Genomic DNA, 27887 nt, shown 5'->3' with positions numbered 1-27887 from the left:
AAAAGCACAAGGATTTCATTTTTAATATAAATTTGTTATTTTATTAAACAGGATTAACAATCAACTGTCCAGAATCCAAACAAGCAACTCTTCTTCAGAAATTATTTTTGGAGAAAAATGACCCCAAAAAGGCCTGTTTCTTGCCACAATCATGTCCCTTAAAGTGATACTTTATCTTTCGCTTTATAAAAGTAAGAAAATCACTCTCTCATCTTCATTTACCTATCTATGCACCACATACTTCAGAGACAAGTATTTTACTCTGAAGACCAATATGGAAGCCCAGAAAGAATGGAAATAGTCCCAGCACACCATCACTGCTGGCTGAGACTGGACCAGCCCATGGTCTGTCCGTGGCAATGGTGACCATGGCTCCTGGTCAAAGGCAACTTTTTGGTACAGTATCTTTGGAGTGAGCTTCTTGGCAAAGCCCTGGGATGCTAAAGCACACCACACACTCAGGTAAGAAAACAATGGTCTCTTCTCTGGATGCACAGCTCTATTGCTTATTGAGTAAAAACACTATAATGCCATAAAATCATTAAGGAATTTTTGGTGAGTTTCTCTGTATAAATTCCCCACCAAATTGAAGATCTGACTTCTAGCCAGTGTCATAATTGAGTAAGAAAAGCAGACAGATGGGCCCCAAGTCAATGTGTGACATGGGGTCCAAGTTAATTTACTTATTCAGCCTTAAGAGTGCTTAATGATTGCATCAAATCAGAAGGAGGGCAGAATTGTTAAACCAGGCAATCAATCACGTTTTTTCCAAGTCCTAAACAAAGGTAAGAGGAAGATCAAACTGCAGTTCACAGGAGTTCTCCAAGATGAGTAAAAAAGTGGGAAAAATCCCAGAAGGCAGATTTTGGCCCAAAGTGGTAAAATTATGTTCCAACTTCCTATGTGTGTGTGAGCACGGTCATGGCCTGAGCCCAAGGTGTGCACCTCTGCAGCAGTGACATGGGGAGAGGCCTGACACAGGGGAGTTCTTGTCCTAGAAAGGATGCCAAAAAAATTGTATTTTGTTTTGAATGCCCTTCGGACTTGTGCATGGGCAGGAGCACCAGCTTGCAGCTTGTTAGTACAAGACTAACCCTGGGTAAATATAGCTGTGACCAAACCCTCCCACTCACAGGGACAAGAATAAAGCCTCTGTGTCTGAAAAGGCTACTCTCTCCCTGCTAGCACTAGCACATCTCTTCCCTGGAAAGGTGAAGATTAACCCAGGCCACAGCCAGAGTTGAAAGTGGTTATTTCAGCACTGCAGGCAAGGGCCAGGCAGGTCAGTGGGGCAGGACAGGTAAAACAGGGAAACAGCAGGGGAAAAAAATGTAGGGGAGGTTTTTCTGTTTGCATTTGCAGTACAGAAACACCAGCAGATGGAGAAGGGAGTCAGGCCAGCAGGCAGAGCCAGTCTGCTTGCACAACAGCAGGACAGGAAGCTGGATATCCATTCAGGAGAGAGTTTGTGGGGTACAAGTAGGTGTATGTGATAGTCTGATTCTGATGGGCACTGTAAGGGTCAACACAGGGCTGCCAGGAATAGAGACTGACTCTGGGCACCTCCTGCCAGTGCTCCCTCTGGCACAGAGCAGTCAGGCACTCCTGCAGGAGGGCCCTGCTCCACGCTGGCTCCCAGGGACAGGTCACGATGCGTTGGGGACCATCCCATAGGCTTCGTACAGCTTGTTGAGCAGCTCCTGCTTTTCCTTCTCGGGTAAGAAGCTGGACTGGGCTGCATTGATGTTCTGAGGAGGCAGAGGGGGAACACAGGAACATTAAGACATATCAGACATGAACACATAGTTGTGCACATCCCAGCACCTGGCTCTGAGCAGCAGCAGGTGAGAGAGAGTATAAAGTTTCTGCTCTCAGATTCATTTCCATGGCCTTATTTTATGCCAACTGCTCTGGCTCATCACTAGCAGCAGTCCCAGGAGAAATGAGACCAGCACAAAGCAAAGGTCTTTAAATACTCTGGAATTTTTGGGATATGTACTTTGAGTCTGAACCTACTTTCCTGCTTACAAGGCCAGAGCAGAATTTTTGGGTTTCCATTAAAAACTCTTAAAGCTCATGAAGAAAAACCAGCAGGTTGTTCTGGGCTGCACTGAGACACCAGCAGAACACCCAGCCAAGGCCAACTTACGACTCTCTTGAACTCCTCTTCAGTGAATCCCATGTGTTCCTTCACAATGCCATAGTCCTTGTCAATGGTGGAGTTGAAGATGAGGGGGTCATCTGTGTTTAGAGAATAGTTGGCACGATCCTTCTTAAACCTGTAATGAAATCAGGTTGAACTGATGGGCAGAACACTGGGTGTGATACTGTGCAGTTCTCAGGGTGAAATGCAGAAAAGCAAATACCTCGGGGCTGCCTCTGCAGCTGGCACTGCTGGAGAAAAGCACACAAGGTTCAGCTTGTCCCCCACATGACCCTGCACTGACCTGCCAGCAGTGGCTGGGGTGCAGCATCTCATGCCCCATAACTCAGAGCAGGGCAGGAGGGACAGGACAGCCTCCCCAAGGGACCCCCACACCCCTCCAGCTGCACCAGGCTCTCCCGTGCCAAAGGGCATGGATGTGCCACATTGTCCTACAAAATTAGATGTGCCTTAGCTTTGCAAAGCAATAAACGAGCTGTAATCAACCCAAATCCTGGTTATTTGAGATTTCACATAATTGAGAAGTCTTACTGTATTACAGGGTGTTTGGTGAAGTCCGGAGAACATGCTCCAGTGAGATAACTGGACCAAGGGCAGACCTGTTTGGGGAGTTAAGCATGAAAAAGCAGAATCAACCACATGGATCTAAACCCCAGCTGTGGACACAGATAGCTCTGCACACTGGTAATGTCAGATTAGAGCTCTGTTCAGAGCTGCCCCTCAGCACTACCCTGACAGACCATGGACATGTCCCAGGATGTGAGGAGCCCACAGCCCACATGACAGTGGCAGGGGCCAGTGGGATGTTACCCATGGCCATTCAGTCACCAGCCCAGTGCCAATCACAGTAAGAAAACCACTTGCATTAAGTACCTATTCCTTCTATTGGTTGGATATGGCCATTCTGGGGAAAAGCAAAAGAAATCCTTACATGCACTCTAACTCCCAGGCATTTCCTCTAACCAGACTTGCTCTGGTACAGCAGCCTGATTTGTGGAAGGACAAGCCTTAAGGCCTGAGGTGCATAAATCAGTGAATAAGGTCTCCAGAATGTATCCTTGGCCACACAAGGATCCTTTCTTTCTGCTACATCCCTCCCACAAGCTGCAGTGCACACCAGTGCTCCCAGCAGCACATCCCAGCACAGACAGGCTTATCCCCAGTGTTTTTCCTGTGGAGCTTTGGGCATCTGGGTTAAACACATCATTGTACACGTGGTCAGCATTTGGGTGTCAGGTCCTGTCCCTGGCTGCAGCACAGCCCGAGTGAGGGCGTTTTCCACTCAGCAGCTACCTGGTTGTCACACTCCCACCACATGTCCTTACCTCAAAATGCATCTTTGTTTTCAGCAGCTCCTTGTAGAGCTCAGGGTCCTCCACGACATGGTATCCATGGCCAACGCGCTCAGCCTTCAGGACATAAACTGCCTAGAGAGCACAGGAAAACTCCTCAGAGCCCCTGAGCACAGCTCAGCCCCTGCCTGCCCAGAGCCCCCCATCCCACTGCAGGTACAACCCACACCACCGAGCTGGCTCCTGGGATGGCCTTTTGCAGCCATCAGGTCAGACCTCTGTCCATGTCCCCAGTGTTCACTTTGCTGTGGATATGGGGAGGACTTGGACACCTGTCTCCCCAGTGCAGGACACGTCACACCCCTGTCCCTGTCTGCCCTGAGTCAGGAACCCCTCGTACCTCCTTGACCATGGCAGCCGGGCCGGCCTCTCCGGCATGGACGGTGCGATGAATCCCACATCTCTCAGCTTCCTGCAAAACAAGGGAGAACATGTTCCTGTCCCATCACCTGCAGCAAGGTCAGCAGGCTCAGGGGCTGGCACTGCTCTTGGGGGCACAGCAAGGCTCCTGTGCCAAGAACCCACAGATCACAAGCCTTGCACTCCAAGGGCTGCATGAGCTCAGTAATGTCACGTAGAGAGACACTTAAAAATCCTGGTTATCTTCCACTGGACCCCAGCCAGGCTCTTCATAGACTTCTAATACTGGGTGAGTTGACTGCTGCCTCCTCTCCAGACAGCAGCAAGTTCTGAGCTCCTCTTCCTCCACCCACTTGCCTTTCTGCATGAAATTTGTAGCAGTTCCATGCTTTGGAACTTTTATATTTTTGGTGGCTGCAGCCAGGTGGGAGGGTGCAGAAGGACCCCAGGGCAGAGATGAAGAAATGCTCTGACACTGAGCACCTCCCTCCTGCAAGGGGCTGGTGCTGGAGGCAGCCCAGCCATAAGGACCCTGTGAGTGCAGATTTGGGTACAGCTCCATGATCATACTGAAAATTTCCTCGCCAGGGGGTCACAGGCTGCCTGGACTTTGGGAACCCATGGAGCCTGCAGGGAAGCCTGGCTCCTGCTTTGCTGGAGAAGGGCCAGCCAGCTGGCAGCAGGCAGGCTGCAAGCCCCATCTTGCAAGCAGACATTCTTCACAGACAGTCCTTCAGGGATTTGCACTCAAGAGTTTTCCAGTTACTTAATACAGATGGGAGGGGGGTTTGCTTCAGCATCTCAGAGCCTGAGTGAGCCCCTGGCACAGAGACAAGATGCATCCTTCAGACAGAGGAGACTAGACCTGGATAATACTGCTGGTCCACCAGGGCAGGACAAGACTGCCTTCCCATCAGTCAATGAACTGCTGTTGCTGTGTTATTGTTTATAATCACCCTGTTCACTCAGCACAGCAGGGCAGGGCAGCCTTGTATCAGCTCCCATTGATGGGGTGAAGGCCCCAAGGAAGCCCCATGTACTTTCAGACCTGAGCACTGCTTGCAAACCACCACCCTTTTTGTCAGTGATGGTGCACAACCTCCTCCCCCACTGATGGTGGGGACTAACCACCCCAAATTTTCCCCAGCAGAGAGGAGTGAGGTTTTCCTTTTTCTTCAGGCCACTGCAAAGGCTGAGGTTTGGTGAGAGCCTGGGATCAGGCTCCTGAAGCCATTCCAGTGTTTGCATTTGAGATGATCAGATAAAAGCCCTGCAAATGTGCAGCTTCTCCTCTGTCCCTCGGGTGATTTCTGCCAGACTGGAAAGGCCAGTCTCTTCCACCCTTGGCTGTGGTTTCACCAAGCCCCAGGAGCCAACAGCAGTGGGGTGGGGGTTGATTTGAGCTCTATGTCACTCCTCTCATGCTCAGTGCTACAGGGTAGCATGCCAAGCCCATGTTTTAGCAATGATGCCTGCCATTAATCATTTAGGAAATATAAACAAATACTTCTGCTATTTAACTGAATGTTTTTAATAGCTGCAATGAATCCTTAAGCTGCCCCAGCTGTTTGCAATTTGAACAGTGTCCCTTCACACACATCCCCTCAATACATATTTTTCTTGTAATTTCTTTTTAAAAACTTATTCCACAAACCTCATAAGCCTTCTTATGCTCAGAGTAATCCTCCACCTTCAGGGTCTCATCTCCAGCCAGGTCGACAGCCACCACAGAATCGTTTTGATACTTCTTGCAGAGCTCCACCACCTCTGGAGACCAGCCTGGAAGAGGCAGCACCAGGATTCAGGAGGAAGCATTCTTAAGGGTCATACCTTCAGCATTTTTCTAAACAAATCCTGATCCTATAACTAGAAGGCTAGAGCTATTTTCTTTAGTCTTTCCCAAAAGTTGATGACCAAAAAAGAAAGCTAGCAAGGTCCATCATCTCTGCGATCTTCAGACAAATAAAAGCTGTCAACTGATCAGTCTGTTGTCAATGAAAGGGAAATCAAAGGCATTTACCAGCTATAAAACTGCTCTCATCATGTTTTTCTGCTCACTTAAAGTAGGGGGGAAAATTAATTAAAAAGCTTCCAAGCAGTGGTGACTGCTGCAGCTGGCTCGAGGTAAGATGAGCTGCACTGCCTTGGGGCTGTAATATGGTGTGTTGGAGAAATCCCTCAACTCCTGAGCTTTCATCCCTTCCCTGGCTAGGCAAGGTGAGGGTAAAGGCAAGAACTGTCCCACCAGATGAGCTGTGTCAGGGCTGAGAGGACTCTCTGGGGGGCCCTGTACTACACCCATCTGTTGTAGGGCATCCTTGACTCTCCCAAAGATTCTACTCCTGGTGGGAAGGAGCTGAAGTTTGAGCTATTTACCATCCTTGAGAAAGAGACTAACAAGTGGCCAACAACTGCTTCAGAGTTCTCTCTGATCAGGATAGATAACCTCTGGGAAAGAAACTGCATCTACCAGCTCACATAGCACTTAACCTTAGCAGAAAGGCCAAGAAACAGAGATAAACAGTAGTGTTAATAATTAACAGGCACCTGCTGTGTACAGACTATCCCCAAATCATATCAACACACCAGGACGATGTGTGCATCTGGGGTTTTTTTCCACCATTTTCCAACTTGCTGGGTTAGAGTCATTGTTTTATTAACAAGTTTAATATGAGTTAGCTCTGACTGGTATCTCTGCCTTTCTCTCAACAGTTCATTAATTACAGGGTGGCTTCTCACTGTGCAGTACATCCTGAATGCACTGCTAAAGACTCTTTATCAAGCATGTCATTGGCTCTGGGTATGAGCTGGTGCCCTGGGACACAGGTATGAGAATACCTGGTTGCACAAGCAATCCCTCCTGCAGCGAAGTGCAGGCTGCACATGCCCTTGGATGCTCCTGCCACCTCCTGCCTTTACCTTGTGCATTGGCAGGGACTGTAACTGCAGATCAGTGACTGTGCCTTACATCTCTCCAGCTTCTACAAAGAAAAACATTTTTTCCCTAGAAACCAGAAATGTAAGGATAAAGTTTTCAAAGTGTTGTTTGGTGTTGACTGTGCAGGCAGGAAAAAAAAAAAAAAAAGAAAAAACCTCCTCAAATCTCCCACCTTCCAATAATATAATTTTGCAAATTTCTAGACACAAATTAACATGTACGCACTAGGAGAAATCTTTCCACCATCTACCCTACTAAGCCTACATAAAATTGGTGTGAGATATGAAGATACTCAGAATAAAATCTTCACATAAAACAGCTGCTGTCACACAGCCTCTCTCTGGCTGCATTCTTCCCTAGAGGAAGATCTTTGCAAAACTCAGCAGCCCATTGAAATGCTGGAAATTGGGTTTTCTTCCTATTCTGGGTCACAGCACCTGTTACCAACAAAGTTTTTTGTCAGAGCTGCTGATTTCATAAAAGACATTTTATATATGTGCCTTAAGTATATCTGACTTGTGTTTTCAGCTTAAGCCAGCAGAGACTGGCTGCTGCCAATGGATTCTCTGGCTGCCCCATGACCCAGGCTAAGGACCTGAGCAGGTCATGTAGGACCATGAGCAGGGAAGTGTGACATGTCATGCCTGGTCCTCCTTCCACGACCATTTGCTCTCAGACCTCCAGTCACTCATGGCAGATGCAAGTGCTCACTGTGCCAATGGCATTTACTGGCCCAAGGTGAGCTCTAGCTTTGGCCAGGGAGCAGAGATCACAGCTCCCCCAGGAGAGGACAGAGGAGCCCCTTTTGTCCCTCTAGCAAGACCCTTCAGATACTGGTTACACCCCGCTCCTGCATCCAGCAGACCTTTGCCCAACAGTGAAAGGAGCAGAGGACCCCCAGAATCTCCTCAGCACTGTCTGGTCCTGCATCAGACCCACAGATCAGGGCTGTCCCCACGTTTCTGCAGGGCCCCAGACCCAGGGATGTCCCCCCACCACGCATCAGGGAAGGGGAGCAGAGCAGCAGGGGAGCTGCAATACATTACTTGGCATATGGCGCATGCAGCATAGAATAGACCTGGCTTTGATGTGGAAATCCCTTTCTCCATCCTTCAGTCCCTGATTTACGAGCTGAACAACTTCGTCTGGAGTGAGGTCTCCCCTGCAGGGAAGAAAAGCCATCAGCAAGAGGCCAGGACTTGCCAGGGAGGCAGGCAGGAGCCACAGGTCCAGCCCAGCATCCCCTGGGAGTTCAGGCTGCCCCAGGTCCCATGTGCCCAACAAGAGCACCCAGAGCCCAAGAGGACCTTTCACACCCACTACCAGATACCAGGCACTGAAGCAGGTACAGGCGACATTAAGACTTAGAAAGGCCTTGTGGAACTGGGTGCCCATCCTGCCTGAGCAGAGGAACCCCTTCTTTGCCAGAGCATCTCATTAGGGCACACAGTTCTCTGCAGCCAGGCAGGGGCAAGCCCAGGGCTCAGCACCTACCACAGAACACTTTGGAGGGGCCCCAGAGCCCAGCATTGATTTAATGAGAGGCCCATATCACAGAGGGGATGACATGAAAGGAAGGGATCAGACCACCAGTCCCCTCCAACACCACCCATCATCGCTGCCAGCTCAATTCCCATTTTGTGGTCAGGCAGTCCATATGTAAACATTTCTTTCCCTCTCACAGGGAAGGGCTTCAGCCAGAAGGTTGAGCACAGCTGCTCTGCACATGCAGAACTCAGTGCCCAGAGCAAGGGACATTAAAACACTGCAGCACACAGAGGTATCTAGGATGAAAAACCCTACCAATGGGAGAGGGAGGTGGAAGCATGCTGGCTCTCGTTGCATGGGAGGAGAAAGGTTTGTTACAGCAGCTTTTGAATGCACAGGGGCTGACTGGCATGGGATGCCTTCTCCATGCCCAACCAGCCACCCAGCAGCTCCCCAGCACAGCAGGATCACTCACTCATTTTGTCCCCAGGGCATGGGAGCCACACCAGAGTTTGCCAGGAGGTGAGGGCTGTACCGGACCTCCACGTAGGTGACTCCTTCCTTTGCTTTTGTTTCCACAAACTCGTAGGCAATTCTCTTCACCGCCTCACGGTCACCCCTGCAGGGATGGCAGTGGGTCCTGTCACCCTCAGGGCCCACAGGGGACCTCCAAGGCTGAGCCAAGGGATCCAGCCAAAGATGGAGGGGGAAAAAGCAAATAGCAGGGTACTTACGCAATGGCAGGCATGTAGTAATTAAATTTCTCTAGAAACTTGGGAAGTGTCAGTGGTTTGTCATAGCTGACATACTTCATGAGCTCCTCAACTGTATTCCCAGGGAGAGGGATGCCTCTTTTCCTGGAAACGAAGTCACATGTTACCAACAGAGAAGGGTATTGCATTTTTAATCAGCCCATTTTATACATCAGTTGTATCCAAAGCTGGCAGCATCAACCACCATTTCCTCACAGGGAAGATACAGCACACACTGTCCTTCCAAAACCTCCTCATGGACAGAGCCCTGAATCTCAGCAGAGAGGAAGGTGATCCAAAACACAGGCAAAGCACAAACAAACCAAAATACAAGCCCAGGCTGACCCAGCAGGAACACAGCCAGGGCACATTTGAAGCTTAAGAAGGAGTTCATCTAAAGGGGCTCTGGATTATTTCTTGGCACATCCTAGACCTAGCAGCAGAATTGCCAAAATTCTTAAGAAACGTTAATTACCACTTATGCAGGCTCAAAGGACTGAAAAATCAAGGAGACGCTCCAGGGCCTGGGATCACACAGGCAGAAGTGTCGTGGCTCATGGGTTTAGTGCCAGCAACTCCTGCTTCCTGAGCCCAGCATCCTGGTGGCATCTTCTGTGACAGGAACACCTCCCACACAGGAACAAACAGCAACAACTGCTCTCACTGAAGGGACAGACTCACTAATGCCCACATAAATGCTTCTAAGAGGGAAGAGGCCATTTTTCCCTGGAGCAGCTGGAATACTGAGTTGGTGAAGGTGTTCCTGGTGTGGCCACAGCTCTGATCAAGGAGGCTGCCAGCCAAGGGTGCTGCAGCTTCCCGGGCAGGCTTTGCCATCCCCCCACCCTCTGGTACCCTGCACAAGCCAAAACAAATTTGGAATGATAACCAGACATTTGTTTTTAATCCTCTTTCCTGCCACAATGAATTACAGCTGATTAATAGAAGAATTCTGCTAATAGAGACAAAACACCACAGACAGCTTTAGTGCTGCAATGCCATCCCAATGAGCCATGCAGGGACACAGTCCAAAGGACCCAGCTCCTGGGCTTGGTAAACATTGCTCCTTTCCCACTCAGCCAGGAAGGAAACCAGCCCCACACTCAGGCCTCACATCCAATCTGCACAGATTAAGTTGCTGGCACTCAGCAGGGAACAGTCATCGCTGCCAAGGCATCGGTTTTCCTCCCTGCCTTGCCCTTTCCATGGCACTGACAACATCAGTCTCTGCTCCAGGAACTGACCTGCACCTTCCTCCACCTGCCCCAGGAAAGTTTCCTACAGCAAAGCCACCTCCCTGACCTCTTTCATGTCCTTCCTGAGGCAGTGCCTTCATGCAGGTATCAGTGGCAGTGCTTTGGGATGATCCACACTGAAATCACGCCTCTGCATGAGGAGATCTGGTGGATCATGCCAGCCTGGCTTCTGGAGCTACTGCTGCCCCATCCAACCCTCCTTGTAGGTGGGATTCTTCTTGAAGCAAAGTGTCCAGATGGGATCATATTTGTCCTCACTGCCACCTTGGTGTCCTTCCTAGACTCCCTCCAGCCATGGGCAGCACCATGCCCACCATCACACCACAGAAAGGGTGTCTCCTGGGGACACCTCGTCCCCATGAGGGGTCTGTCACACCTCTGAGCCCTTTAGCTGAGCAGGAATGATGCAAAGACTGACCCAGACCTGATAGAATTGGAGACAAAGTTTATAGGAACAGCTGAGCTCAGCAGTGCACTGCCCAAGGGGGCTTGTGCATCCCAGTAGCTTAGAGTTCTGTGTACATGGTCAAACACCACCTAGCAAAATTATTTCCAGCTCTTTACCTTTAAAAATAGACCACAAACAGCTTTCTGTGCCCAGGGTGAGATTATTAAGGCAGTCAGTCCCCTATAGCCTTCTGCACTGCCCCACTGGATTGTGTGTGAGTGCAAGTTTTAGAGCCCATGAATAGCACAGCCTTGCTCACCCGAGGGCTGGCAGCTCAGGGGGATGCCAGGACTGTTTAAAAATAAGAGGGAATTCAGCACACACTCAGGCAATGAAGGTTTCTGCCCTAAGCAAGGATCCTGGCACAGGATCCCCAGACAGTCAGTCCCTCCTGGGTTTCAGGGCTCCTATAATCTCCTAGGGGACTACACTGGCATTTTCTCTTTGCAGGCAGTGGGGCCCAGAAGAGCCCCAGGGAGTCAGCACCAACTTCTTCTGTTCATATGGACCTGTATTCCAGCCCTGCAGCTCACCAGCAGGAACCCTGAGTGAGCTCACCATGACAGCATACAGCAAAAAATGGGATAGACAGCCCTGACCACCCTTCTTTCTCTAACTACACAGCAAAAAGTATGGCCAGGCCCTGCAGAAAAAGCTACTTCAGAAAGAATATTTCTCCCTAGGACTGCACTGCCTTGGAATCTGCTGGGCTCACAAGATGCTAGAACCACTTCTCATACTCCTCAGAACTGACTTCCTCCCCAAAAATATCAGAGCTGTGCCTAAGAGCTGTTTCCCAAAATCCTTACTCTTGCCATCTTCTTGATGTGAGGGTATCAGTGACAGCTGGAAGAAAACTTGTTTATTTTGCTTACAAATGTGGAGCCAGGCCCTTGCACAGGTTAACCATTCACCCCGTGCTTCCCACAAAATCTACACTGAAGGAAGATGCACGTGGGCTCTGTCAAGGAAACAACCTCTCTCTAAGTCACTGCCAAGTGCTTCCCTGGGTCACCCTCACACCAGCGTGACTCCTTGACTGCTGCCACCAGGCAGACAGCCTGGGATTCAAACGCACGTGGCAGCAGGGCAGGCAAGGGCACCCAAGCTGGTTTTTCCTCCCAAACTGTGGAACAGCACCACCACCAAGACAACACTCCCAGCCTGCTGTCATTCCACTTGGTTTTGCGATTAGGAATGTGGAAAAAGAAAGGAGAATACAGCACCTCTGCTGTGTCCTGGGTACACTTCAAAGGCAAGCAGTTCTTTATGAGACATCCTCTGGACTTTTCTCATAGTGGCTCCTCTGAGCTTGCCCACAAACCCACAACCACCTCAGTCACATTCCTGCTACATGGGAAGCCCCAGTGTCTTTTGGGGTGTGCTCAGTGTCCTCACACTGTGCAGTCAGGTCTGGGCAGGGACAGAACCAGCACCAGCCAGGTTTGCTGCCGGCAGGAACTCCCCTGCCCCAGATCTGCAGAAGCAGAAGGGAGGATGCCTTTGAACTGCAGATCCCAAGAGCTTCCTTCCTCCCACAACTCACTTGCCAAAGTACAAGATGGTCTCTGGTCTGATGGCTCCATCCAGGTGGACGTGAAGCTCTACCTGCAATAAGAGAAATGGGTCAGGTACTCTTGAGCTGCAACAATAAATTCAGAGAGAAGTAACTGGTGCTCACATGGGTATAAATGTAGCCAATACAGAGACAAAGTCACAACCAGGAGGTACATACACATTTTTAAAATATAATCTTTATAGAGTTTATTTTTCAATATCTAAGTATTGTCTAAATATTTTGTTATGGCTTCTGCAGCTCACACATTTAATGAATCTTTAGGAATTTATCCTGTTTCCAGTAATTTTTAGGAACTGCCCTATACTTATTTAAAGTGCAGGAAGAGTGAAAAAAGTAAACACCTTCACTTTCCAGCTTGCTTCCTCCTTGAAATCACAGGCAGCTAACACTAATTAATTTGCTAAGAGTCATTACACAAAAACTTTGACTTCACTTCCAAGAATCAGCTCCTGATGGGTTGTTAATTACATGGTATTATCAAGGCTTACAGGCTCTCTAATCCTGCACAAGGGGTCAGTCCCACAGCACAAAGGTGCTGTAAAAACTTATAACAAGTTGCCCCATAGAAATAACAAGGTTTAAAAATAAAACACTTAATTTTTTACTCATTAAAAATGGGACTGAGGTAACTCAGGTCTTTTCACTCTAAAGCCCTATTTCCCCATTATTGCTGAAACATTGGATTTTGGATAAGGAGACACAGAAAAGCAAAAGCAGGTTTTTTCCATTAGCCAGCTGGGGATTTTGGAGGAACATGACAAATATGATTTGGAAGTCGAACTGGGAAGGAAAACATTAGCTGTAAAATGTTTCAGCTAGATATCCATCTTTCCAGAACTGTTTTCTTTTAAGTAACAGAATAGCTTACAAAATACATATTTGATTTTATTGTATTTTTAAATGAAACTGTAGATTAGAAACTTAATACACAAAGTTCTTTTTAATTATAACATCGTGGACATTTAGTTATAACATCTATGCATTTTCCTGCACAGATGATAGCTGCAGGGTGCCAAGGGTAAGACTGGAGTAGGATTGAGAGGACTGGATATTTGCATGGATAACTAAACTACCCATGGTTACTAATTAAAACCCACAAACCCTCTGGCGTCAGGGTATGTATCAAACAATAACTACAAGGAGCTGGGAGAAAATTGAGTAAGTGGTGCCTGTAAGTGTCCAAGAGGTGAGCTCCTGGCACAGGGCTGGCAGTGCCCATCTCTGGGGCTTGCACTGATGCCCACAAGCTCACACCCACCCCCAACACACAGCCCTGCACACCTGCCCTGCAGGCAGAGGCACCTGACTCACTGCCAGGGCTTTCATTTGCCACTTCTGCTGCAAAAAGCACGGCAGGGACAGTGCTGGGGCTCAGGCTATCTCCACATGATGGCCATGAAGCTGCCACTGGAACACTGGTGGCACACAAAACGCAAGTGGGGCAGGCTCAGGATAGATCAAACTTCTGGTGGCAATCAGCTGGCCCAGGGCTCATGAATATGCCCACAGACGCCACTGATAGCAGACTGTAAAAACATATCCCTGCCACTTCTCCTGCCCTTAAGATACAATCTGAATCTACAGAGAGGAAGATTGAAAAAGGGCAAAACCTGATCTTTCCCCCCTCCTTGAGTTATGCAATCCTGCTTATGAGGACTAAATGTCCTGCAAAGCAGCAAATAAAATAGGAGGATACAAACATGGTTTGCATTGCCAGATGTGGACGCCTGGCATGTTTTCTACTCTTGAGCTCCAATTCCTATTTTAAAACCATGCAAGATCCATTCCTTGAGGTATTCAACAGCCCTTATGACTTTCTGGTGGAGAAACAGGCTTGAAATTTGCTCACATTGGATTTAAAAAACAAAGCAACCTGAACCTATTGAGATCTTCTCCCGCAAACACTTCTCAAGAGTTTCCTGCAAGAACACCCCAACATGACATTTCCATCAATGAGAAAGCAGATTCTGTGACATCCTTCATCTATGTACGTCACCTGCCACTTCTGCAGGGGAGATGCTTGTAAAGCAGCAAGTTCCTCTCCAATATCAGCAACAGGCTCTTTGTCCCATGCCAGCCCTTTTTTTGGGTCTGGACACTTAAACCAAGTGCTAAGAAACCCTTGTGCAATGCTGTTCAACCCAAAAAGTTTTGGATTTCCTCCAGACCAGTGCTTCAGGGCAGAGTTTTCTGCAGCTGTGAACTAATCTATGCTATTTAGATGGTCAAAGGACATTCAGGAGAAGCTGGAAAGGTGTGCCTACAGGGCTCCAGATAAGGATGCAATCAGCTGAGGCACAGCTCATCTGCCTCGGGCACCTTGCTCGAAAACCCTGAGGGCTTCCAGGTCCGTGGGAGGCTGCTCACTGCAGATTACATTTCGGCCCTCTTCCTGCTTGTTTGTTTCGGGTAAACAAAGCACAAGTCTTTTCCAGATACAAATGGGTGACACGACCTTGCCTTTAGCCAAGGAAAGTACCCAGATAAGGATGAAAGAGTTTTGTCTGAACTGTGGTTCCAGGGGACATGCCTGAGCAAGTAGAAATTAGGTGAATGCAGAAGCCCAGTGCTTCTTCCACAGCTCTCTCCTCCTTAGTACACAGCTCCATGTGCATGTGGTCTCCCACTCCAAACCCTCAGATTTATTTGTAGAGAAAGCATGAGCACACATATTATATTGGGATCTCAACACTTGGTGAAGAATCTGAGCAGCACCACAGGCTGCACCAGCACTGGACAGGAGCCTTCAACCATTCCAGGACCACTGACCATAGAATCACAGAAAGGTTTGGGCTGGAAAGGAGCTTAAAGGTCATTTAGTTCCAACCCCTGCTGCTGTGGGCAGGGATGCCACCCACTAGACCAGATGGATAACTTCCTTTCTCACATCCCAGCTGGAAGTGGTACCACCTGTTCTGATGAAGAACAGGAAGGCAGGTGAACTCTCCAACGCTTTCCTGAGGAAGGAGCTTTGTTCTTCTCCCAGGTACAGTGAGGACCCTCAAGCCCAGCTTTGTGCAGGAACCCTTCAGTCCCTCCTGCACCTCCACTGACCTTCCATCAGCGCACCAAAAACCCTGAGTGTAATGCAATAAAACTTTTAGTTTCACTCTAGACTTGTTGAAAGCCAGAGGGATGGGTTCAAAGAACGTTCAAAAGGCTGTAAATGGCGTGTCCTCAGCACAGACAGCCCCCAACAAGGCCATCAGAGCAAACAACTTCCAGTTTTATGCAAAAAAAACTTTAGCTCAACCATGGCACATGACTCATTAGTGCAGATATCAGCAAGTTGGTTCAGATTTTTAAAAAGGAGAAGTTTTAAGGGCTCTGGCTTGACTTCTATGAAAATATTTTCATGTTTTCTTTGAGACGTAATAAGCTTCAAAAATAAATTCAAACACAAAATGAAGGTACTCAAACAAGTATGTTCCATTCCAGGATCAAGTCTGATTATTTTCATTTTAGTGAAATTAAGGGGAAAAAGTTAACCACACATTCAAAGTATTTTCATCCACAGTCAACCCAACACAATTTCTTTATTATGGTTTGATCAGTGGACCATGGCAGAGCAGCTACCTGCTCAGCTTGCCCATTACATGGCATAAAAAGAGCCATTCAAGCTAAGGCACTTGAAGGATTTTCTGTGTTTGATAGTTTTAGGGTATTTTTCAAAAATATATACAATGACCAAAGCCAGTCCACCCCTTTTACTGTGATGTTTCCAGCAGATGTTAATAGATAATCAGGCAGCTGATAAAGTTGCATCATTTTAAAACCCTTAACAGTGACTTTGCCCAGGATTATTTGTCAGCCTCTTAAAAGGTGATAATTTAGGTTCATTCTAATAATCTCAATAGCTGAAAACCAGGGTAGCTACAGCTGTAATTTGTCAATTATTAGATAAGCGTGGCAAATCACTGCAAAAAACAATTAACTAGATTCCCCAGAGACTGGTTTTATGGAAGTGTGCTGTTAGGAACAAAATGTTCCTCATCTTAAGTTGATCTCAAATGCTCATTTAGAAGCAAGAGGTGAGAGTGGCTCAAGAGAGTTGTGAAGTGGAAATAGCACAGCATCATCCTCAAACCTGAGGACACCACAAATGCATTTGAGAGATGTATCTGTCACATGCTTTAAAGGGTGAGCCTTTAAAAGAGAAACATGGGAGACTACAAGTCCCACAGTGCTCCAATGCAGGAAATATTTGTGCTTTCTACACATCCATACAATAACTGATGGGTTTGGTGGCTGAGGAAGAGGAGGATGCTCCAGTGCTGAGCAGCCTTTAGTACCACCCTCCTGACACCAACTACTCATCCTCCACTGACACCAGTATGAGACTCCTGGTGACAGTAGCAGGTGATGCTGGCTGTGTGTCTTCACAGGTGATGGTTCCCATGGGGTGGCAGGGCCATGTGCCACCACAGACCTCGCACCCACACCTGGCTGGAGCAAGGCACTGCTTCAGAGAGGCAGAGTCCTGGCTCTTTGTGCAGCACCAAGACAACCTCTTACTGCCATCATGTTTGACAAGTGGACCTGGGAAGGTTATCCAAGAGCATCCCCATACTCTATTATTAAAGAATTGAGCACACAAGGTACCACTGTGTAAGGTATGGCTTGAGCTCAGTGCAGTCTCAGCAGCACCAGGCTCTGACCCATGCCAAGTCAGGGGTCAGGCTGTGCACAAAAAGTGGACAAGCCAAATCCAGCATCACTTCCCATCCTCACAAAAGGCAGGGAGAGTCTGCAGTACTACAGGGAGTGAGGCAGGAGGTCCATCCAAACCCCCTGGGTATAGCCAGCACAGACACCTTTGGTAGTACCCAGGTTGGGTCAGCATCCACTCTGAGAGGCTGCCACACACAGTGTTCCTCACAGGAACACCTGCCCCATGTCACCTGATGATTATCTTGCAAATGAGCTACACCAGCCGCTGGAGAGAGTGGGCCTGACCCCAGAAACCCCCATTCCCATTCTGCTCTCCACAACACAGCTCAAGGCACATGGGAGCTGCAGGAGGAGACAGCCACATGTCCTAAAGCCCCCAAGCTGGGGCTGGCCTACAAGAAGAGGGCAGTGAGCAAGGACACAGTCTTTGCTCTGGTTGTGGAACAGAAAGGGTGATGGTTGACATCAAAGGAACATCAACCTTTTCTGTTCTTTTATGGCCTATGATAAGCAGGGTTCAAAGTTGTCCTCCCACAGCTCCCTGTTCATCACTGTGGTCACTGGGAGTCAGCGAGTTCCTGAAAAATGCACAGGCAGCCCTGGCCCCACATTCAGCTGGGGCTGAAGCTGCTTCAGTTACCAGAAACATCTCTAAAACACAAAACTGATCATTCCCAATGGCAGAGGATCCAGAGGAATGAATAGGGCTCATTAACTGACTTCAGGCCCATTTTTTTTCCCCAAGCCTGACTTAGCAGGTTCACAGGACTGAAAGGGACTGCCTGAGTCATGAAAACCAATCTCATAATTGCCAATAGCCAGAAAACAGAAGCCTGATCTTAGCAGTCAAACCCTGCAGTTTTTCCTAGATCTTTCTCTTTGGTATCCCAGTCTCACACAAACTGAAAAAGTGGAAGCATGAAAGAAGAACTTCAGTTGCTTCTCTTGGCCAAAAGATTAAAATCACCAGGGTGAACCAACAGCCTTTTTTCTTAGTGGAGCTGATGAAGCACCACCATCTCCCAAAACTGAAGTGGACTTTAAAAGGCTTTAATCATTAGCAGCTGCCAATGCTCTCTGGATTTTGGTATCAAGCTTTGCCGGCTATTGCATGGATCAGCTTCCTAGAAAGGGAACCACAGTGATGGAATGAAACATCAATCAGACCTTTGCACACTGCCCTTTCCAAGTATGTGAGACTTTTCTGGTGCATACTCAACTGAGAGATAAATAGTTTGGAAGTGGGAGAGATGCAAACAGCAGCAAAACCCCCCAATCCTTTCACGGTTTTGGAGACAATCTTTTTCTCTGGAAATGCCACAAGCAGTTGCCACCACTCATGTTTTCCCAGAGCAGCACCACAACTCTCACATCACTTTTCTTGGTCTCCTCTATCTTGATTCCTACTTTCCCACAAGACCCCAACCTGGCAGACCTGCTCCCTGTACAGCACCTTACCCAGACCACAGCCTGAGAGCTGAGCCATCCTGCAGCACAGGCAGTGTCTTTCCATCAGATACAGGACTATTGCTAACCACAGCTGTTTCATCTTCTTCCTCATCTATTTTACAATCTGGATAATAAACACATTACTGTATGATGCTACTAGAGATGTAATATACAGAGCATGGAGAGAGCGAAAGACTGGTGCCTGCTGTCAGAGTGCTCCAAAGTGGTGTCATGGGTATCTGAGGGATGACTGAACCAATATGTAAAAAAAAAAAAAAACAAAAAACCAACAACAAAATCACAAAAAAACCCAACCAAAAGCACCCAAAATCAACAAAACCAACCCCCAGAACAAAGTATATATATAAAAAAAAATTCCACATGAGGAAACGCCTGTTTTAGCATGCTAGCACTCATCCCAACGACAGTGTTTGGGATGCAGGGCCCTTCAGAGCTTGCCCCTTCCCCAGCCAGGCCACCTGTGCATGCCCAGCCCGGCAGAGCCGCGTTCCCGGCCGGGCGATGGGACGATCCTGGACCCGCATCGCTCCGGCGATGTACGGGACACCCGGGACAGCCCGTGCCCGTCCCTGCGGGGAGCACCGGGCCAGGGCAGCGCAGCGCCCAGCGAGCCCCGGTCCCGGGGGACACATCCCCAGCGAGCGGCCCGCCCGTGCCCCGTTCCCAGCCGGCTGCAGCCCCGGAGTGAGGAGAGTTGCGGCCGCTGGGCTCCGGGGCGCGACCGGAGCGCGGCACCTCAGCCCCGGGCTCCGCACCTCAGCCCCGGGCTCGGCACCTCAGCCCCGGGCTCGGCACCTCAGCCCCGGGCTCCGCACCTCAGCCCCGGGCTCCGCACCTCAGCCCGGGGCTCCGCACCTCAGCCCGGGGCTCCGCACCTCACACCGGGGCACGCCCCGTTCCCGGCCCTGCGCCTCCGGCAGTGCTGCCAGCTCACCTTGGGTCCCCCGAAGATCCTCGGTGCCCGCTCCATGCCGCCGCTGCCGCCGCTCTGCCGCCGCCGCCCCACGGCCCCGCTCGGCCGGCCCCGCTCGGCCAGCCCCGCCCCGGCCCGGCCCGCCCCGTGCCCGCCGCGCCCGGAGCAGACACTCGGCGGCTGGGTGCTCTGAGGGAACGCTGGGGTGATTCCGCTGAGGGGGAACCCTGCGGGATTCCGCTGTGAGGGAACGCTGCTCTGATTCCGCTGTGAGGGAACGCTAGAGCTCCTCTCATTCCACCCACACTGCCGGGGGCAGGGAGCCCTGCCGCTATCCCAGCGTGCTCCAAGCCCCGTCCAGCCTGGCCTTGGACGCTTCCAGGGATCCAGGGGCAGCCACAGCGTCTCTGAGCAACCTGTGCCGCCCTCACCATTTTCACAGGAAAGAATTTCTCCCTCACGTTTAGTATAAATCGACCCTTCCTGCAATCCCACTCGCGTTTCCTTCAGGAGCTGAGGGCCCGGGTGGACCTGCTCCTCCAATGATCACACTGGCAGAAAATAGAACAGGAAAAAACGACAGCTCGGCCTGAAGAACAGGAAAGCAGTCTCCAGCTTTGATTGCAGTCTTAAGCCAATTCAACAATGTTTGTTTTAACCTTTCCTGCTCTCAAACCTGCTGCTCAGTGACTCACTTTATTTTGTCTGATGGCTTTTGGTCCACCATACATCTACTTGCAGCTCGGGCAAACTCACACTCAGCTTTTCATTTCTCATTTTCAGTGACCTGGCCATGTTTTATGCTGCTCCTCTGCATCCTGCTTTCCTCTCCCGTGGTGATGCACATGGCAGCCCACATTTGTGAAGAAAGCCACAATCACAGAATGGGAGCTCTGGAGATCATTTAGTCCAGCCTCCCTGCTAATAAAGTTTCACCTAGAGTAGGTTGCACAGGGTTGTGCCCAGGTTGTTTTTGAGTGTCTCCAGAAAAAGAGACTTTCAGAGAAGTTCTGTGTGCTCCTCTCTGCCTGGATTCCCTGATACTGGGGAGAGCAGAGTTTCAGTCACTCCAGACCTAGTGTCCCTATCTAGCTGAAGGCAAATTTGCCAAATGGAACCTTCCCTAGATCGACCCTTGGGGAACATCCCTGGGGCCCATATGCAGCCCTGGGTGAGATGAGCTCTGAGCTTCCCAGAAGGCACTGACCAGGTAGCTGGTATTTCCAAAATCACTGCAGAGACAAGGACCACAGTTTAGTTCTTCATGACAGGAGTTCACGTGCCCAGGTCATGAGGCCATGCCCAGACCACAGGCCGGGTCTGCAGGGAGCCTTGGAGACAAGTCACTATATCAATGAAAAATACTATTGTTACTTGCTCTGGTGCGTAAGCAGAGAAAGCGCTTGGGGCTGTAGTTGTGAACACTACCACAAATGGTTGCAAAATAAAGTTTCCTCATCTCCTTCCCCAGCTGTGTTTACTCCAGATGGACACTGTTTGTGGAAGCTGGCAGCAGGGGATTAGCTAGGCAGAGCTCTGCTTGTGGGGATGGGGAAGGCTGGGTGCTCCTGCAACCCTGTGCTGTCACAGGCAGGTGACAGCAAACAGCCCAGGGGAGCAAGCAGCCCTGAAAGCAAGGGCTGTGAGCTGGTGCTGGCACTGCTTGGTGAGTGCAGGACGTGCTACAGGCTCACTGCTCCACAAGGAAATGTCACCGGCCTCCCTTGTCACTCCTCCCCAGCTTTGCCATGAGAGCAGCCACGGAATTTCTGCCCCAAAGCCAAGTAGGCAGTGAGAAAACAGTAGTTTTCCAACTCAAATCCCAAGGTTATTTGGGTATGTGCACTGCAGTGGAGCCTGTGGGAACAGCCCAGGGCTTGGCTGATGTGGAAGGTTCATCAGTATGTTCTTTTATTAAATACAACCTTTCAGGGATGCCCTGACTGCATCCATTCTGTACAAAGCACATTAGCCATAGCTAACAGGCAAAAATATTCTTTACAAAATAGTGAGTGGCAGGGGAAAGTAATCATTAGCTGCCAAGTATGGGGCCAGCACCACACAGGGCTTCCAGGAGACTGCGAGATGGAACAGCACTAACCAGGCTTATGGAAAACCAGCAGGGATAAACAGCATATATTTTAAAATAGTTTCAAGCTCCCAAAGCTTTGAAAGTGCTGAATTTGGGAAACACACCCCTCCCCTCTCTGAGCATGCATAGATGGTCTGGGCACAAACAAAGTGGTCTAGGCAGGGTACAAATCAGCCACTGGCTGTGAAACTGCCTTTGGGCAAGGAGAGCTCTGGCTCACATGGACCATTTCACCTGCATGTCATGGGCTTTTTTTTATCAGCCACCTGAAAAACATCTATTTTGCCTAGATAATGACTCACAGCATCACATATTTGAGGTCTGACTTCTGGTTCAAAGCCATTGCAACATAAATAGCCCCGGTGTGAATAGATAGTGCTTTGCAAGGATCTTTCGTGGGCACAGCCCTGCTCGATGTGTCATGTACACTGGGAGGACAGAGGTCAATTAGAGCATTTCTTTGAGATTAGAGGAAATTACAGGGTAAAAAAAAATAGCCTGTGGGTAATTTTCTGCTAGGAGGAGAGTTGATAGCAAAGGTCAGAAAGAGGCAAATGGAGCTGAACTGGCCCCATTGACTGGGAATGGTGCAGTAAGGGGTTTTTGATAGGTTTTTTCCTGCTTAGCAAATACACATGTGCTGCAGACTCAGCTCTTTCCAGGAGTGTCAGCACAGTGCATTCATTGGACACAAGTGTGTTGCAGAGCCTTAGAAACATGGCTTGGGCTGATTTTAATTGACCTGACCCTGATCCACTTTATCCATCTTTACCACTGGCTTAATTGGGTGGTTGCAATAGCTGCTGTGCTGTTGGTATTAAATCTGTGGTTCCCTATGAGAACACCACATTTCCACAGCCAGAAGGCTCAAGAAGAGCAAATCTGTCTTTTAATAGTGAATTCCCACTTGGGAAACCAGAGGGGCACAAACATGGCCCTGTCTGGACAAGCACAAGGATGCTCTGGGGCCATCCTTCAGGAAAGCAACTGCTCCTCTGCACATGTGTCTGGTCCCTGAGGTTAATTGTTTATCTTTTGTATTTTTAGGGAAAATTCCAGGCAGCAAAGTAGAGGTAAAACTGATCTTGGAAGCTGTTCCAATGCTTATTTCCCAGGAACTATATTTAAACCTGTTCCCTTTCTCTTGCCCCCAGAAGTTAATACCAGCTGTGTGTCAGGGTTGCTGACACCTGCAAACAGCTTTCCAAAAATAATAAGAAGTGTGTTTATGCTGGGCTTAGATCTTAAAAAAGGCACTTTTCTATTTTGGTTTGGGGTTTTTTTTTGGTTTGTTGGGTTTTTTGTTGTTTTTTTTAAACGAGATACCAGTATCTCACTACAACCCATTTGTAGTGGCTAATGGAGGAAAATGTGTTTAGATTCATTAATTCTGTGAGCATAAATGCCACTGTCATGTATAAATATGACATAATGCTGTATTGGTCAACTTTGCCAGATGAGACATTTTCAGCCCTCACATCCATTGCTTCTGCAAAATTTTTGTTTTTGAAACAAAGCCTTAATTTATCTCAGCAATTCCCATTTAATTTCTGCAGCTTCCCTGCAGGGCAGGGGAAACCTCTGCCCCTGGGTGAGCCATCACTGGAGTCACTGGTGGGAACTCAGCTGTCTCTCATTTGGCTCCTGCTGGGGATCATGGACTCTGTGGTCCATGGGAAGGGCAAAAACCCTGCTGAGGATCCAACCTGCTCCCCAAAGGGACTTCATTTCCCCTCTGCTCTCAAAGGAGCTGGAAGCAGACACAACACTGGCCTCCAAAAGCAGAAGCAGATCCTGTTATTACCCCCTGGTCTCGGGCACACTTTGTCCCAGCTTTCCATCAGCAGGGAATGGGTGCTGGGCTTTTCCTAAGGATATTCATGCAACTGCAGGGCCAAGAGCATCAGAGAAAACATAGAGGGCACCAAGCAGCTCCTTGGAGGGCTGATGACACTTCAGAAGCACCACTGGGCAGACCCCTCTGGGAGGCTCCTGTCTGGCACTGCTCACAAGGAAAACACAACCCTCACAGCCCTAAAACAACACCAGCCTGAAAATAGAAAGAACCTCTGCAACAGAAACCCCCTGAGACATACCCCAGGGAACAGATGAGGCTACCCTGTAAACAGGTTGCATTTTCCCATTTTGGGGCATTTTTAAGCAGCAGAGAGAAATTCACACTCAGCTGATGACATGCCCAGCATGGGCACAACCCAGGATGCAGCCACTGGCAGAGCCACGTGGGCTGCTGCAAGCCTGCTGCACTGATCCCCTAACCAGATTAGGGCTGTAACACAGAGGGCAAATTTGCAGCCAGCATCATGTATTTCAACCTATTCTGAGCATCTCCTGGACAATAAGGCTACCTGAAATGAGCTGGGGCGGGGTTGGACTGCTCCAGACCCCACTGGACAAGTATGCCACCCCCCCAGATTGGTATAAACACAGCTTTGAAAGTGATAAAGCAGAGAGAAGGCAGAGAAACAGAGTCAGTGCTTTGGGCTGTGGGAAAGAGCAGTGGTCTGAGTCTGGCAGCATTTCAGACCTGGAAATGCCTCCAGGAAAGGCTCCTGGAAATGCCCATCCCGGAAGCTGTGGGATGTCTAAGGATAAAGGCAGCCCCACTCTCACACAGCAATTTGGATCCCAGGAGCACACAGTCCCTGCAGTGCAGAGCACGCCCCTGCCCTCTGCTCTACCTGCTTTGTCAGCTTTTGTCACTGTTAAATCCAGTGTTCAAGTTCAAGAACAAGGGCATTATCATCACAAATGGAAGCAGGGTTCACCTTGGCAGGTAGCTCAGCTCCTCCTGGGCTCTGGCTGCCCTTGGATTTCTCTTGTGGGTAAACACAAGGAGCCACCTCCACCCTATGGAAAGATGTGGCCCTGTTCCTCTTGTGCCAGTGCTGTCAAGAGGAGCTGAGAGAAACCTGAAGAAGCCACATCAGCTAAGACAAAAACCTCACTGGGATGTGACCTCTGCCAAGGACAGAACACCCTTTTATACCAAGATCATCCTGAGGAGACCAGGAGATAAGGGGATGTGTGGGTACAAGGCTTCCCTGACCAAGTGCACCGATCACCTTCACCACAAGGAATGATGACTCAGGCCCTGGGGAAAGGCTTTTGTTGCTAGGGAATTACTGAACCTGATACTGCTTGCAGGATTTGAACTGTTTTACTTACTGTCTTACTTCTGGTAGGATGATAAGAGGTTCTCCCTCCTGCCTGGGTCAGCCCAGAGACCCCCACCAGGCAGGACAGGGGACCTTTCTGGTGCCTGCACACCAGGGGACTCCAGCCCAGGTACACATCAGTCCCTCCCTGTCCTGACCCCAATTTTCACAAAGAGAAGCCCAGAGACGGGAGCAGCACGTGAGCCAGGCATGTTCCAGCATACCCCAGCGGGTTCCCACACCACACTGAGCAGGTCTCAGTGCAGCTCAGACTGATTTCCAGCAATCAGGATGTGGGGACACATTCCTCTTTTGTGTTCCTTAAAAGAATAAACACATCCCTGATCAAGGCTGGGTGTAGCAGAGCCGTGACTCAGCAAGGCAGCTCTGCCACCCTGTTTGCCGAGGTTGCTGCCCTCCTTGTTAACACCACTCACCAACAGAGATGAGATTTGCACCCAGATTCACCCCAGTCTGCCACAACAAGCTCCTCCTAAGGGTTTTTTAACACCATTTCAAAAGGTTCATCTGACCTGCAGGTTGAAACCTCCACAGGAACAGCACTGCTGTGTCCAGGCTGTGGCTGGAACATGACCCCAGTGCTCCAGTCTGACCTCCCTGCCCTCTTCCACAGAGCTGGAATAGCCCTTCTGGCCTGGCCCTGGGCACCCTGAGCCCACAGCACAGCCTATTGCTCTGGGATCTCTTGGGGAGGGTGGAGGGAAGTGTTCCAGGCCCCATCCAGAACACATTCCCCCACACAGCCCTTCCCTTCTCTCAAGGGAATTCCACCAGGAGCAGGATGCCCTGCTCCAGCAAAGGGTCACTGAACAGGGCAATTCAGCTCCCAGGCTGAGCACAAGCCCAGCTGTGGCCAGCTAACACATGTCTCTATTCAAGTCCACTTTTTGAATGAGGACCAAGAGACACACGCTGACACCTCTGATTTTATCTCTGCAAGGCAGGCCCAGGGGAGCCAAGGCTTGTGCAGTTTTTCACGTATGCAAAGCTCCACAGCCCCAAACCCACAGTGCCCCCGAGCTCTTCCCCCGTTACCCAGAGCTGTACAAGGAACAGGTCTCCATCCCCACAGGCAACTCACAGCTACATCCAGCGAAGGAGCTAGATCAGATGTCACACCATGTTCCATGGCCAAGTGCTGCCTAGAAGTCATGGAGTCACTGAGCAGAGTGACAGGGATCCCAAAGGAAGCCTCTGGCCAGGGTGCTGTCTGCACCCCAGCAGCTGTGACCAGCAGGACAAGCTGCTCTGGCCCCAGGAGAGGCTGATGCCAGGGGTTTAACAGCACATGTCACACTGTGGAGGGCTGAGCTGTTCTGCAGCCCTCAGGGTAAGCAGGTAATTAATTAGATTAACAGAGCTGCCACCGGGGCCACTGAAGGACAGAGAGGAGCTGAGGACAGCACTTCTCAGAACTGTGGTGCCACAGGTCAGCACCATGCATCCCATCCTCACTGGAATGGCACAAAAAGAAAGGGAAAATGCTTTTGCCAAATCTGACCTTCTTAGAGATAGTTCAGATAGGATGGAGCACCAGGAAATAGAAATGATCAGCATAATATTGCCCCCCTCAGACTCTTTCTAATATCACAGCCTCAGCCCAGGCTGCTGCCATGGCAGGAAACCCCAAACCTCCCCAGCTAAAAGCACAGTACAGGGGACTTTGGGGGCTTCCAGTTAAGCTAAATGGCACTTCTCACCTCCCCACAGGGTGCCCAGGCAATACCTTCTGGAGCCTGCTTTGTTGGGTTGTGCATTCCCACACACCCCAGGGATCCACAGGATCAGCTTTGTGCTTCCTCAGGGATTTTAGCTGAGCTCTCAGCCCTTCATCACACACTCATTTGGGTGGGACTGGGGGAAGAGGGGTGGGAGCAGGGCTGGCAGGATGCAGGAGACACAGCTCTCGTGTAAGGAGGTGCTGTCTGTGGAGTCCTCAGTACTGGGGAAAGGAGGGCATCTCATCCACTCAAAACCCTACCAGAGCAGGAATTTAACTCTGGGTGCTTCCATGGATACAGGCTCTGCCCAAACCATCCCGCTCAGGCTGTAACACAGCAGTGCCAGAGCTGAAGGGGGTCCCTGATCTTCTCAGCAGCACTCACAGACCAGGGTTAAAGAGCCCATCATTGCCCCACAGCTTCATCTCCAGCCCAGCCCAGGCCAGATCTTTGCGTCTATGCCCAAACCCAGATGTTGGGCCAGAACAGGGAGCAGCACAGACCCAGAGGTGGCAGCCAGGTACAGCCAAGAGCACAGATCACAACATCACAGGCAACATCACAGTGATGGGGTAGGTCCCAGGCCAAGGCAGGAAGTCAGTGTGACCATCAGGGCTAGGATCAGGTACAGGAGCACCAGCAGGTCCAGGTGCAGGGATGACACTGAGCCAGAAGAACAGTCAACAGGTGGAATTCAGGACAGAAGGACCCATGGCCAGGCACCACTGTGGCTGTACTGGAGCCCAGCATTGCCCCAGCACAGCCAGGAAGAGTTCTGAGGCTCTGGGCTGAACTTAAATACAGCTCCTGGGCCTGTGGGCATGGGGCAGGTGAGGCTGGTAAGGGCTACAAGGCCATTAGTGTTCTCAGGGCTCTGACACCTGCAGGTCACATTCTGCAAAGCAAAGCTGGGGGGACTGTCCCCACTCTTCTGCCACCCAGACCCTGTAGAGCCCTTAAACCTGGCAGACAGCAGGGTTTTGTTCTGGCATTGGTCCATCCTTGCTACTGCTCAGCCTTGCCTGTAGGTGGTATTAGTACAGGAGCTGTTCTCATGCTCAGATTTAGGATCTGAAGAGCAGAGCAGTAACTTAAATTGTTCTCCCTGATCCCAAATCAAAGATGCCATCCCAGGATGTCCAGATCACTCAACCTGAAATCCCAGTGAGGGTCTGGCTGATCCCAAACTGAGGATCCCAAACTGAGCACTCATAGAGGTTGTTGACTCCTCAAACAGGGCTTGCTGAGCACCACCAGAAAAATCAACACTAGGAGCTACTGCAGGTAGAGGAAGGCAGGAGAAGGGGAGAGGGAGCAGAGGAAAAAGGGGAACAACCAGGTGTTCCCACAAATCTCCCCAGTGCAAGGGGCAAGGTGAGAGCCCCGCAGGTCCCGGCGAGCCCGAGCGCAGCGACCACGAGAGGGAGGCAGAGCCCGTGAGCTGCGGCTGGGCTGGGAATGAGGGATTGGGGCTGGGAATGAGGGA

The 27887-nt window shown here is 49.8% G+C and overlaps 1 protein-coding gene across 1 annotated transcript; it reads right to left on the bottom strand.

The window, feature by feature from the left end:
• Positions 1-13: 13 nt before the first annotated feature.
• On the bottom strand, positions 14-19489 carry ADA (adenosine deaminase). Its single transcript, XM_015647061.1, has 11 exons — positions 19413-19489; positions 12305-12366; positions 9037-9159; positions 8778-8921; positions 7861-7976; positions 5531-5655; positions 3857-3928; positions 3490-3591; positions 2696-2763; positions 2150-2279; positions 14-1748 (listed from the first exon to the last, which is right to left on the bottom strand). The coding sequence occupies exons 1-11, from the start codon at positions 19446-19448 to the stop codon at positions 1647-1649; spliced, it is 1080 nt and encodes a 359-aa protein (XP_015502547.1). The 5' UTR covers positions 19449-19489; the 3' UTR covers positions 14-1646.
• Between the last annotated feature and the right edge of the window lie 8398 nt (positions 19490-27887).

This window comes from Parus major, chromosome 20 (assembly GCF_001522545.3).
Source record: "Parus major isolate Abel chromosome 20, Parus_major1.1, whole genome shotgun sequence".
In the NCBI taxonomy this organism is placed as follows: domain Eukaryota; kingdom Metazoa; phylum Chordata; class Aves; order Passeriformes; family Paridae; genus Parus; species Parus major.
The sequence above is the reverse complement of the archived record's forward strand: the minus strand, read 5'-3'. Positions and strand labels throughout refer to the sequence as shown.